The following is a 13885-nucleotide window of genomic DNA, read 5'->3' as shown; positions in this document are numbered from 1 at the left end:
GCTGGGATTAAAGGCATGCGCCACCACGCCCGGCTCAGTTCTCTGTTTCTTATTTTTTACCCCAGAACAAAGGACTTCCCCGACTTCTCTGCCACTGACCCCGGCTGGCCCTTAGGCGTGGTGGCACACACCTCAGTCCCTGAGGGTGACGCTGTGATGTAGTTCTGTTGTTATGCCCAGCTTGTGTTTGCTGTTTTAGGTTTCATTTTTGGGGTATTTCTGATGTTCCCAGACCCTCCACTTTCGGGAGGGTCAGGTGAGGACTTCCACGAGCTGAGTTTTACTAACATGGGCTTCAGCATGGAGGTTCACAACCAGGGTGACTCTCGGACTGAGTTTCCTTGATGGACTTTAATGTGATGTGTAACAAAGCAACAAGTCCACATCAAAAGAACACACACAGAGCCTGTGTTGTTGTACTCTGCTGCTAGGTGGCCCCCTGAGCACAGCCTGGTATGTTTCTACAGCATGCCAGCTCTTCAGCAGACTTGACCTACTTGCTAAGTTTCTTTTGAACCAGAGACTTTCAACCCAAGCCCATGTAAAGCCCTGCTGCCCAGAGGCGGGTCTGGTCCCTGGGAAAGAGAGCTGGTGGTGCCAGGCAGGCAGGAGGGAAATTTCGGATCTTCATTCCCCCTTCTCTGTGGCTCAGTCTATGTGCCCATTTGGTCCTCAGCTAGCACACTGCACTTGCAGCCCAGCCTGCTTCACCCCTCACCATCCATAGCACCTTGCCCTCCCCAGCCTCACCTGGCCTGGGAACCAGCATATGCTGCAGGTCAGGCTGGCCTTCCCTGTATACCATAAGCTTTGCTTGCTTCCGAAAGCTTACTAAACACAAGCAGCATGCCACAGTGAAGTACAAGAGACCTTTGAGACAAGGTCTCACTCTCACCAAGTAGGAAGCCAGGGAGGGACATTAACTAAAATAGGCAACTAGAGTATTAGTATCATACGCACCTCCTCATTCCCAAAGTGGATGTGAGGGGCTCCAGGAGGCAATAACAGCCTAAGCATGGTTTCTGCTCTGTACCTGAGCACGCGCGTGCTATTCACTCAGGAGGCAGGAATTATTGTTGTATTCTTCACTAGCCAGGACGTGGAGGCCCACGAAGGTCAATGGCCTGCCCCATTCTCTCCTTCTCTTCTCTCTCGCCATATTCTCTCTCCCTCCCTTACCCCCACCCCTTCCTCATGGCGACTTCCCTAGCTTTGGTTCTTGGGGCCCAGTGAACTCGCTTGCCTGAGAACAGCTTCCCAGTAACCCTGCCTTTAATATAATCTTTAAAAAGAAAAGAAAAAACAACCTGTCCCATACTTCAGTAACAGGCTGACTCAGGATTCCTGCCAGGTCTGTCACTAATGCTTCCTACAGCTGAGGACTGTGACAGGAAGGGAAAAAATGTCTCTAGTCACAACAGTCAGGATGGCCTCATGGAAAGGCCTGTATCTGGGCTCCCAGATCTGACAGCCACCAATTCAGTGACCACCGAGGACAGCACAGCATAGGGAACTCACAGTCCACCCCGGTGGAACCTGCCTCTAACTCAACCACACCCCTCATCCGCACAGGAGTGAGGATGCTTGCAGATCGGTCACCATGAGGACAGCAGGCCACGAACCCTGCTCTGCCCCAGACAGTGCTGCTGACGGGATGGACCTGAAGTGCCCTTCTGATGATCTCTCTCTTGGGGTTCAGGCTGGCTGCAAGCTTTGGAGGTCTCCCCCCAACCTCCTAAGGCATGTGATGTGGATATGAACCATCATACTCAGCACAAACAATTATGTTGTGTCCACACACACATGATGACCTGGCCTAGAACTGACCCTCCCCTGCACACTGATTATCTGTGGTTTTTTTCTGAGACTGTCTCTCGTGATCCAGACTGGCCTCAAACTTGCTATGTGACCAAGGATGGCACTGAACTCTTAATTCTTCTGCCTCTGGAGGCTGGAGTTATATGTGTGTGCCACCAGGCCTGATTCTTACCTACATTTTCACTACAAGGTCTCTTAATAGAAAACGGAGAAAGTGGACAGGAGGCAAAGTGACCAGAGACTAGCCCTTTGTCAGCACTGCTTCAAGGAGAGGCAGGCCTGACTCCGGGGCCGCCGCTTCCTTCCTCGTCTGAGAATCCTTGAAAGGGACCGTCTTCGGCAGACAGCCTCCCTCACCTGTGAAGGCCGACGGTCGGAATGCAGCCAGGCGGGGTAGCAGGTTAAGGATAGTCATCTGGATCAGCGAGTTCTTGCTGCTCCTGCACTTCAGCACCCACTGGCACACCTGAGCGAGCACGGACACAAGGTTGGCGGAGAAGAGGGAGGTATGGGCTTGGGGAAGAAGGGAGGCCCTTTTGCCTTTTACCTGATCAAATTTCTCTTCCATCAAGTCTCTGCAACAGCGGCTTTCCACCAGAGTGGACTTGGCAGGGCTGGGGGACGTCCCAAATCCCATCAGGCCTTGGGGGGAGCTGTACCCCAGCAGTCCCACCAAGGCGTTCGGCTGCTGGGGCTGCACAGCCTGGAAACTGGTGAAGGGTGTGATGTGCCGAGGCTTTGTCCCAAAGCCCATCAGGTCTTTGCAGTACTTGTCATGTACCAGCTGCTGCTGGGTGATCTCCTCCATCTCTTCTCTCAGACGCTACACACGCGCAAGGGAGGGAAGAAGAGGTCAGTAAGCTTCTGTGAGCTTCTACCCTGGCACAGCGAGCGAGCATGCAGAGCATCCACCCGCCCACCTCGAGGAGCGACTGCCTGACAGTAGAGGGGCCAGTCTGCATCTAAGGACCAGGTCCTGCGCCAGTGTAGGCAGAAGACCACTTTTCCTGAGCAAGGTCAAAAGGTAAACAAAGTCTACCTTTCTTGAATAAGAAAGTGGAGCAGACTGCCTGCCTGGAGTTCCTCCCACCGAGTGTTCAGCCGCCATGCTCAGGAAGGCTGAACTGCAAACTGCTGAGAAGGTGACAGTGGCTTCCTGCTGGCCTCCTGCTAAGAACATTCTAATTTCTTTCCCTGAAGCAGAGTAGAAACTCAGGCAAATCATTTCCTCAGAATGCTCACCCTGGGGAGGCACGGAACAAGGTGCCTGACAGTGCTAGTCTCTCTGCTGCTGAAGGGACCCACGGAACTCATCCCCTAGTAGTCTCCAGCACTTCTCGGCAGATCCTTTCCGTTTTCCAGGAAGGTTCCGAGGGTCACCTCTGAGTCCTCATCTCGTATCTGCTGCATCTGATATACTGTGATCTCTTGCATGAGCCCCACGCTCTGTTCAGCTCCGCTCTTCCCGGCTGCTCCTCCTTCCCGGCTGCTCTAGCCTTCACAGCTGCTCCTCACTTCTCAACTTCAGGTCCCCAGACCCCACCTCTTTCCATCTACACCAGGTGGGTCATGCATGGTTCTTGCCCAGTCTCAAGACTTGAGTTAGCAGCAACCCCTACACTCATTTCTCTTAACCAGATCTCTCCCCAAAATTACTCAGTGGGCCACTCAGTTGGTCACTCAGGTGCCCAAGAAGCACCTTAAATTTAATACACTCAAAAATACCCTGTTCTCCTCACCCTGCTTCCATATCTCAGCACAAAGCAACTTCAGTCTCCCAGTTACAAAACCAGACACTCTGACTTTTCTTCCTTCCAATCTATCCCAAATCCTCAATCCAGAACCCAGCCTCTTCTTACACATCAACAACTCCATAGACACCTACAAGAATCTCTGCCAAGACGGCCCCGTTCCCCTCTTTAAATACCTTTCACTACTCTGCGGATGTATGCGGACGAGAGGACAGCCGTGGGAGGTGGTTCTCTCCATCCACCAACTCAGGTTGTCAGCCTTGACCACAGTCTGCTTACCTGCTCAGTGAGCCATGCGGTGGTTCTGCAGTTCTCTCTTAATGAATCTAGCTTCAGCCCTTGACCCTCAATAGTCCCTTCTCCCCACAGAGGCTCACAGTCAAAAGCCATGCCTAGGGGCTCAGTCAGTAACGTGCTTACTGCACAGGCGCGTGGTCCTAGCACAGATGTCCAGCACCCACGGAGCAAGCTGGGCGTGGCTGCTGCACATGCTGGTGCTCTTAGTGCAGGACGTGATCACAACAGGGGCTCCCAGGTCACAGCTAGTCTGGCTGAACTGTTGAGTTCTAGATTCAGTGAGAGACCTTGTAAAAGGTGCAGCGTGATAAAGACACCCACACCAACCTATAGCTTCCTCGTTCCCACTCATAAATGTGCACACCTCCACACACAGGTAGATGTGTCAAAATAGGAAGGTTTTCTTAAAGTTATTCTTTTCAAAATCTGCAACTAGCCTACCACTGCATACAAAGTGGGCTCAATGGCTTCCTAACCGTGTGCGAGACCTTCCATCCTGGGACCGCATGTTCCTGGAGCTTCTCCTGCTCATCTGCTCAGGCCCAGGGATTCTTGCTGCTCTCATGGAGTGCTCTCTTCAACTAGACACTGCTGTGGCTTTCCATCTCCCTCACAGCCGTGTTCAAATACCCATCTGGGTCCTCTCCACTCTAGTGCTGTGTTACTGGTCTCACATGATACCACACTAGCACGTAACACCATACAGCTGGCTTATCAGAGTGTACTTCTATCTGCATGGGTTCTGTCTGTCTCTCCCTATTCGCTGCTCTTAGGGTTCTCTGCTGCTCGCACACACTAATAGTACCTGCTGAGTGAGAACCCAGGATCATCGTTGTGTTTTAGGAGCTTCCTTATGTTTACAAAGTGATTTTGTGAAAACCATGTTACTTAGTGCCAACATCTTTATGTGCTAGGTGACATTCTTGTTTCACTAAATGGAAACAAAGGCCCAGAACTATCTGGACTATACTAGAACTTGGTTAACAAAATTTCAGAGTGCTACCGTTTACATCAAGCCCACCAGGTATCGGGCTGTGCTGGGCACTTCATGTGTATTTAGAAACATCTCAGATCCAGGCAGATGGGAGAGCGCTGTGAAAGGGCGGAGCAGGAGGCTCGTGAGTCGCACAGCAGCCACAAGTTACCCCCTCCATGTGCTGCCCGACACAGGCACAGCGATTACCAACCAACCACTGTGTAGTAAGTCAGGGAACCCGGGGCTGAACTACCACACAACAGATCCTCACAGGAAGTCTCACAGATGGAGTTTTCCTCCAGCATCTCCTGAACCCTGTCTCCTCAACATCTGTGTTCACAACATCTAACTGATGCCAGACTACTCCAGGAGCCTCGTGTGGCAGCCACCAGAATGTGACCTCAGCTACAGAAGCCTGACTCATCAAGAGGCCCTGGTGCTGCTCAGAGCTCCATCACTAACCCTGTGCCATGGCCACAGGGCTGCTCATAGCCAACAACAGAAGATGAGGATGCTATAGCCTGCTCCTGGGTGACACAAGCCTGCTCTGATGGCCTACACTGGCGTAAGGACCTCACAATGGCCTCACGTAAAGACAAAGAGACATCCAATGCTGCTTCTCTTTTGTGCATTCAGACCAGTGTGGACTCGGCCCTTCCTGTGTTCTCTCACAGGGTGCAAATCCTTCCACCTTTAAGCTGACTAAACAACACCTAACTCCCTGACTTCATTCCCACCTCTCCACACACTTGTTCCCAGTCAGCCAGAGGTGTCAGAAATCCACAACCCCCATGATTCCCAGGTGCACACCACTGACATCAGTGCTGCAATTAGAAAAACTGCTGACCACAGACAGCGAGCATGTAACTGGGCTCATGTCTCTGACACCATCTCCCCCTTCTCCCCTGCTTATAATATACCAACTCTCGCCCACCTCAAAGCCTCCCCCTAGAGTACAGTTCCCAGGCATCTGCAAGGCAGCCTCACTCCATTCCTGCGGCTCTCACTCAGACGGCACCACTTTAGGGAGGGCATACCCGAGTCCCCACTTACCCTTCTGAGCCCAGACCCACTCACTATCTTCCTGCCCGCTTCATGGTTTTCACAGGACTTGCGCTACCTGCAATGATCCTTTCTGTGGCCTTCCTTGCCTGCTGACGGACAGGCACAGGAACCCGGGCCCCGACGCAGGTACTCACCTCTCCCTCCATGCTGCTGATACGAACTAGCTCGTTGAGGATCAGCAAGGCTCCATGGATTCGATCATCTCGATTCATACCCTTCTCTTTGGCCAGGGTCTCATCAAAACCTTTCTCTGCTTCTTCAAATGTGTGCTAAGCATAGAGAACACCTTCATTACCTAGTGTTCAAAGTAGTAAATGCAGGCTCGCCCCCACCCAGAGGTTTGGTGGCTCCCAGTGCCTGCTGGTGCCTGTGCCAACATTAATACTGACTCACAAATGCTTTTGTTTAACTTAGCTCCGCTGCTTGCAACATGCTTCTGAGGCAAATGCCACTATCACCTCTGTTTGACGGCCATATAAAACCCAATGAAATTAAGTAACTTGTCCAATGTCACACAGCAAGGGAGGCCAGGTTTCTTGTTCCCATTTAGGACTCCTTTTGTGACATACATTTCCTTGGCAGCAGCCATCAGCACAGGACTCAGGACGCTGGAGCAGAGGAACCAGCCCCTTGTAAGTCAGTAGCAAGCAGGTTTACTGATTCAGAAATGCCCAGTCTCAAAAAAAAAAAAAAAAAAATGCCCAGTCTCCTGTCTTTTGACAACTGCTAATAAGAAGGCAATGAACACCAGCTCTCGCTCTGGTTGTGTTTTAAACCAGTGTTTCATCAGGCAGTCCAGACTGACTTTGCATTCTTTCATTTGTTCATATGCTTGATTACAGAACTTAACCTTGGTTGTAATATTTTGAAGTGATGATGATGTGGGCACTGCTAGCCAAAACTTTAATTATTAAACATAATTTGCTTTTGTTTTAGAGATTGGGTCTCATTATGTATACCCAGATGGCCTTCACCTCAGAGACCTAACTGTCTGATTCCCAAGTGCTGGGATTAAATGTATCAGCCACCACACATGGCCAATTACTAATTTTTAAAGACATGGTCCAGGGGCTGGGCATGTAGTTCAGTTTACCTAACACGCACAAAGCTCTGGGTTCAAGACCCAGCAGGGCATAGAACTGGACATGGTGGTGTGTGCCTATAATCTCAGCACTAAGGAGATAGAGACAAGACTCTCAAATTCATGATCAGGCCCAAATTCTTATCTTCTTGATACAGCCTCCCAAATGCTTGGATTACAGGTGTCCCACCATAGCCAGAGGCCTCTAATTGTAGTCTAACTGATACATTTTTATTCTTAGAGATGCATAAAATAATGGTGTGACTACCACTATATCTCTACTAAGAAAACACAATACAGTAACTACGGATTCATAGTGAACAGAAGAAGAAAGCCGTGCCAGGCTCAAGCAAATGTAAGACCTGCTCTATGGCCAGCTGCGACTCTCCAAGCCAAAGTGCTTTGTTAGCGGCTACATAGAGCCATCTCCTCACCCTGTACCACTGAGGCTTCTGCATCTCCTTTGGTTCCCGCTGCGTGGTGAGAATCAGACAGGCACGAAGGGCCGCCACAGCTCCTTCCCGGATGGCCTGCTTGGGGTCCCACACAGCCACAAAAATGTTGTCAAAGAAGGGCTGAACTTGCTGGAAGAAGAAGGTGGGGACACTGATGGCCAGCTCACGGAGAACGAGGACCTGGGACAGAAGGACAAATACAACTCTTACCCCTACTAGGACTTCTGCTCTCTCAGGACATACCCGTCATCCTTGAGCATCTCCCTACAAGGAAAAGCGAAGCCCGGCACCAGGAGAGGCAAAGGACGACTCAGCAAGCATCCCGGGTTCAACACCTGGTTGTAGGCGAGCACAGATGCTGGCACCTGTGGTGTTGATGTCTCAACACCAAGACCACAAGCCAAGAACCATGCCTGCCATCCAGGACAGCCAATAAACAGTTACTGGACAAAACCATGATGTTCAATTTTGTTACTACTTTTGTTTTAGAGAAGACTAGTGTCTTTAGTTGAGGCAGCCAAGCTACACAGTTGTGACCGACAAAGCCATTAACCAGGGTTGATGCTTGTGACTGACACAGCCATTAACCAGGGTTGATGCTGTGACCGACATAGCCATTAACCAGGGTTGTTGCTTCTGCTCCTTCCTGGAAATCAAGCTGGGGAGCAGCTGGGAAGGCCGCCATTCTGAGGCACCCCTGCTTGCCTCCACCTCACAGCCTGGAATCCTTTTCCCAGGACAAGCTTCGGAAGGGAGCAACACACACAATGGGGCCCCACTGCTCCCAGCCCTAGCGGGGCGCAGTCCGGGGAAACTCACAGCGGCATGTCTCCGGCCCTCATTTCGGTCAGCACCCAGCCACTCCAAGGCTCGCTTCACCTCAAACTCCACATACTCCGCAGTGAAAGTGTCCCCTGCCATAGCCAGGCGGCCGATGGCCTTGGACGCCATTTCCATGACAACTGGATCGCTTGAGGGGAGGAGGTTCCGAAGATAGTTGGCAAATCTGCCAATTCTGGTGGAATTCCCACCTTCCACTCCTATGAGGCTGGCTAGAAAAGAAGGCAAAGGTGACCACGTGGGTGGTGTGGCCTGGAGCTGAACCCTGGGAGAGACCTCACTCCACTCTCAGTACCGTTCTATATGGAAGACAGCAGTTTTTCATTTGAACCAGCAGTTTGGATTTTTGTTCTGGAACTATGTATGTAAATCAAAATGATCTCACTTTAACACATCTGTGTATCTCATTCTTAAGACTGAGTGACAATTCACAGTACTTGTGGCCAGCTCTTGGGCAAATAGCATTCATTTCTACTTGTGTATCTATGATCCCCACTGTGCCAAATCCTGCTCTACTGTGGTCAGACCCACCAAGGCCACCTAGGGCAAAAGAATGAAAAGCTGGCTTTTAGTCTCAACTGTCTCAGTTCTTGGCAAAGTGGCCACAGAAGTCACCAGTTCTGAGAGTCAGCTGTCACATCTAACAGGGAGTTTTGCCCATGTCCCATGACTTCTGCTAGAATCAGCACTCGTCCATGTGCATCCTCTAAGGGTGCCTTAAACCTCCTTTAAACTACAGATGAAGGAGATAGCACTACTCCTTTAGCAAGCGCAGACAGAGTACAGTGAACACCAAGTTGAGTTGTCCAGTGTCCCTAACAGTTGTTGCTACCAGAGGCTGTCCTTACCGATGGCCAAGATGCCACCCTTCCTCTCATTGGCATCTGAGCTGGAAACCAGTTCAAAAATGTGATGGTTCAGCTGGTCATAGAATCGAGTAGACTCCTCCTGACTCATCTGCAAGGAAGATGTGCACAGAACAGATTTGTGTATTCGCACCACTGGTAAGGCAGCAGTGAGCTGGCAACTTGAGATTCAGATGGAGAGATGGCAGGCACAGTTCAAACCAAAGACAAGGCTCTAGCCCATTTCCATAGCTTTAATGCGAAGAACAACTGATCACATGACTCCTGCTTACTTAACAACTGCTTACTGATTCTCTACTCGACAGCAGAGAACGGCTTGTCTTAAAATCGTAGTAATCCCAGTGGGACACAGGTGAGTAGGTCAGTGTCCCTGCCAAGTTTGAGACCTCAGAGCCATCCCGACCACTGTCAGAGATAGAGAACCAAGGGGCTGGTGGTAAGAAGAAAAACATACAAAATAAACAGCTGACTTGAGACCATAAACACAGCAATATTACAGAAATGTGCAATTACTGCAAAGGAACCCATACACTCCACAGACAGACACAGACTAGTGTCCTGTCAAATACTGAGCTACAGTGGCAATCTAAGCCAGGGACGGCATGGCAGGCACGGTCCCACAGGCCTGGCCCCAGAGCACCAGACACCAACCTCTCGGAGCTCCATGGTGACGTAGTGCTGGAGCTCCTTGGCTGCTTTGACCCTGGTCTCCTCATTCCGGCTCTTCAGTCCACTGGCGAACTGCTGCAGGACACTCACGTTGCTAGATGTGGCGGCACTGGCGGTGGCCACGGCAGGACCCGTCCCGAGCATCTTGCCCTGAGGTTCTTTGGGGAAGAACATCTTTCAATATGGTTACAGGATATTTGAACCTGTTTCTAGTTATGGTGTAGCTCGGCCCTCAGTACATGCCTTTAATCCCTCTGGCTCGAATACAGACATGGCCTTAGTATACACTTTTAACCCTAAACAATAAAGGTTAAGTCAATGTGTAGAAGGAAGCACCCATGTTTGAAACTGATATCTAATTCAGAGGCAGATAAAGTAACAAATCAGAGAAAGATGTGAAAGAATAGGATAGAGAAGAGAGAGGAAAAGGAAGCTACTTTAGGGAGAGTACAGGAAGGAGACAGTACAGTGGGAGAATACAGTAGCGTTCATGGAGATAGTACAGTTGAGGGAGAGTAGAGTGGCCGAGAGGGAGAAGGCAGTCTTACTGGGCATTTCACAGAGACAGATTGAAGAGAAAACAAGCTAGACACAGGAAAAGACAGAATGAGCAAAAGAAGAGGAAGGAGGCAGAAGATTACAAAAGATTGCGAGAGTTAGTAGTCTGAGGCCAGGCAGAGCAATTCAGGAGAGGCTGAGAGAAGCCAGATTGAGTCAGTCAGCTGAGAGACGAACCTCAGCCAAAACAGCTGACTTGAACCAGCCAACTAGAGATCGGAGAGAGCTACAAAGGTGAACTTATTCAGCAGCAAGTCTCAGGAGGCTGAGAACATTCTAGGCCCAGATTAGATTGTACGGAGGGTAGAAGCTTCCAGAATTAGACCTAGGTTAGCAGACGGAGGCAGTGAGCCTCACGGACAATCAATACAGGTGAATAAAAGTGACTTTCACACATTTTTTTTTTCAAAATAATTTTTTAAACTTACATTTATTTACACACACACACACACACACACACACCACAGCACATGTGAGGTAAAAAGACGACTTGCAGGAGTTGTCACTTTATGTGGATCCCAGAGATAAAACTCAGGCTGTCAACCCTGGCAGCAAGCACCTTTGTCTACTTAACCATCTTGCTGGCCCCTTTAAAACATCTTTTTCTTTCTTTCTTTTTTCTTTTTTTTTTTTTTTCAGCCAGTCTTATACTCAGAGCGTGACCCTGAACTCACACCACAGCTGACAGCCTGGAACTACCTGCTTCCACCACCAAGCTGGGAGTGAGTCTAAGGGTGCTGGGATTCCAAGCTGGGCTCTGCATGCTGCAAGCATTCTTCCGAGACTGAACACCGTCCCCAGCCCCATCCTTCAATACTCTAAAACTCTGTTAATAAATTCCTCTGTGGCCTTCCTAACACAAATTTCCACTCATTTATGCCAGGCATGGGACTCCAGAAACTACCTGGGCTTAAATCCTGAGGCAAAGTCACATTCCTTAAGGGGGACACTTAAGACTCCTCAATTTCCATGGCACCTCAGTAGAAGAAATGAGTAGCTAACTCGTGGGATAAGGTGAGAATCTACACATTTAAAAGTGTTTCTGGAAGTGCAACACACAACTCTTCTTCGCTGTTATAACTACTGTAGATGTGGCCTAAAGTCAGGTACCAGGAGTAAGGCAGTAGAGAAAGAACTAAAACTAAGATTTCTCCCTTCCTCAGACTGTCATTTGCAGGAGTGTACGGACTAATCTACAGCAGCCTGGCCCAACAGAAATATAACACAAGCCATGTGAGTCATTTTACGTTATGTTATTTTATTTATGCATGACTGTCTGAGTGTATGCCACACACATGCAGATGCCTGCAAAGGCCAGAAGAGGACATCAGAGTCCCTAGAGCAGGAGTCGCAGGCAGTTGTGAGTGGCCTGACAAGGGCACTGGGTACCAACTGGGGTCCACTGAATGAACAGCAAGTGCTCTTAGGTGCTGAGATATTACCAGCCCTCCATGTAATTTTAACATGTGAAACTCACAGGGTGTACTTGATCCAATAATTCAAAAACTCATTTTGAGACCGAGCTTCCAAAATCTAGCATTCAACTATCCCAATCTCGATCGGTCATACCTCAGCAGCTACATGTGGCTACAGGCTGTTGTATGGACAGTGTAGTGCAGCTGTGCATAGTACTAGCATGCCTAGCTCGTCTCATCCATGGATTCTGAACCTGGAGAGTCTACCAAGGATGGACAGAATATACTGGGGGATAGGGCGGGGGTGGGAGGGATGCCTCAGTGGGAAAGGGAGCTTGCTGCTAAGTCTGATGACTGAGTTTGACCTCTGGGATAGAGAACCCCTATAATTTGTCCTGACATCAATGTGCACACCACTGCACGCATGGCACCCTCCATCAATAAATAGTGCAGAGGGACCCTTAGTACATGTTTGTATTTAACATGAACTGGTTTTTTTTTTCTTGTCATTATTTGCTATATGATACAGTATAACAGCCATTCATAGTGTATGATACAGTATAGCAACCATTCATAGTGTTTGAAGGTAAAAGCAAGATAGGCATGATTTAAAGCATACAAAAGGTTATATACAAGTACCTCACCATTTCATATGAGGAACAGGCATTCACTGGGTTGAGAAGGCAGATCTAGAACATGAACACAAACACACACACACACAAACATACACACACCATAGGAAGTGGCAACACACTTAAATTGTGAGCTCAACACGATCACTCATTTTTCAACTATGTGCTGTTTGTTCCCTCAATAAGTTTACCATCCAGGGACCACAATAAGTTGGTCATTAAAAGGGGGCCAGCCCACTATGCCATGGCAGTAACTAACATACACCTTTCCTGCCAGAGTATACCAAAACACAAAAACAATTCCCGAAGCACTCTGGCTTTGAAAGAATCTGTGAGACACAGCCTAACATGCACAGAACCCCGAGTTCAATCCCCACCACCTCATAACCAAGGCACGATGCCACACGTTTAAGCTGGGCACTGAGGTAGAGGCAAGAAATTCAAGGTCATGCCCCGGGTTGGGAATAAACACAAAACATAAGGAGTAAATAGACTTGAAAGGCTTTCAAACGCTACACTACAGAGGGAATAAAATACTATAAAAGGAACTGGACCGTTTGAGAGGAAGAAACCACTACAGAGTGTGTACGCGCACGAGGCAGCGGGAAGGAGCCGGACTTGACTTTCTATTCTCATCACGTCAGTAATTAGACAGTCACTTGAAGGTTTACCCACAAGCCAGCTGCCCCGGGCTGGATTCAAAGTAACTATTTGAGTCACAAATCCCAAAGGTTGTGAGGTTGCTTTAGGGGAATTCGAGTTGAAAGGTTGAAACCTGCAGGGAGGGCGTGACCCTGAGGCTGAGGCTGACCCTGCGTGGGCGCGGAGCTCTGGGTCCCTGGCAGGTCTCCATGGTGAAGTAGAGGGGGCTGATCCCGAAACTGGAGCTCCCAGGGACAGGCTCCACCGTCAGTAGGTGGGTCTGGAGTTCCAGGTCCTGAGCCCGAGAAGACCTAAGTGCTCCACGGCAGGCCCGGAGCAGATCCCCGAGCCTGGGGGGGTCTCCCCGAGGGCGCGGGGCTGGTGCTGGGGCGCTGTACGGTCCAGACAGGCGGCTTCCCGGGCCTCCCCCAGCACGGCCCGCACTGGCCGTGAGTCTAGCCGTCCCGCCAACCCCAAGCGCTCGACTCCAGGCCCCAGACTCACCGCGCGGCTTCAGCCACCGCCTCAGCTGCCGCCGCCGGAGCCGGTACCGCCGCTTCAGGCCCCCAGCCTCACCACCCGCCTTCCCCGCTGTCTTCTAGGCCCGGGAGGTGGAGAGGGCGGGCTCGGAAACGCTACAACCAATCAGCGGGCCGAGCTCGAAGATGGGGAGGAACATCCACCAATAATCATGAAGAATTGGAGCTTCGGGGGACCGGCTTCTCGGGGGCGGGGATTGTTCAAATAGACAAACCGCGCAACCAGTGGCAAGCAAAAGGAGGCGAAGGACTGGTCCGAAGAGCCAATCGGTCGTGAGTTG

At 50.1% G+C, this 13885-nt stretch overlaps 1 protein-coding gene across 1 annotated transcript in view; it reads right to left on the bottom strand.

The window, feature by feature from the left end:
• The window catches only part of Mtor (mechanistic target of rapamycin kinase), a 116271-nt gene extending 102595 nt beyond the window's left edge, over nt 1-13676 (bottom strand). The window contains exons 1-8 of the mRNA XM_021200534.1: nt 13570-13676; nt 9801-9976; nt 9132-9240; nt 8263-8495; nt 7423-7623; nt 6042-6176; nt 2366-2641; nt 2176-2284 (exon numbers count right to left, since the gene is read on the bottom strand). Coding sequence (XP_021056193.1) covers nt 2176-2284; nt 2366-2641; nt 6042-6176; nt 7423-7623; nt 8263-8495; nt 9132-9240; nt 9801-9962 — 1225 coding nt within the window. The 5' untranslated portion in view covers nt 9963-9976; nt 13570-13676. The remainder of the gene's footprint in view (nt 1-2175; nt 2285-2365; nt 2642-6041; nt 6177-7422; nt 7624-8262; nt 8496-9131; nt 9241-9800; nt 9977-13569) is intronic.
• Between the last annotated feature and the right edge of the window lie 209 nt (nt 13677-13885).

This window comes from Mus pahari, chromosome 6, assembly GCF_900095145.1.
Source record: "Mus pahari chromosome 6, PAHARI_EIJ_v1.1, whole genome shotgun sequence".
Taxonomy (NCBI): domain Eukaryota; kingdom Metazoa; phylum Chordata; class Mammalia; order Rodentia; family Muridae; genus Mus; species Mus pahari.
This window is presented reverse-complemented; position numbering and strand designations above follow the sequence as displayed.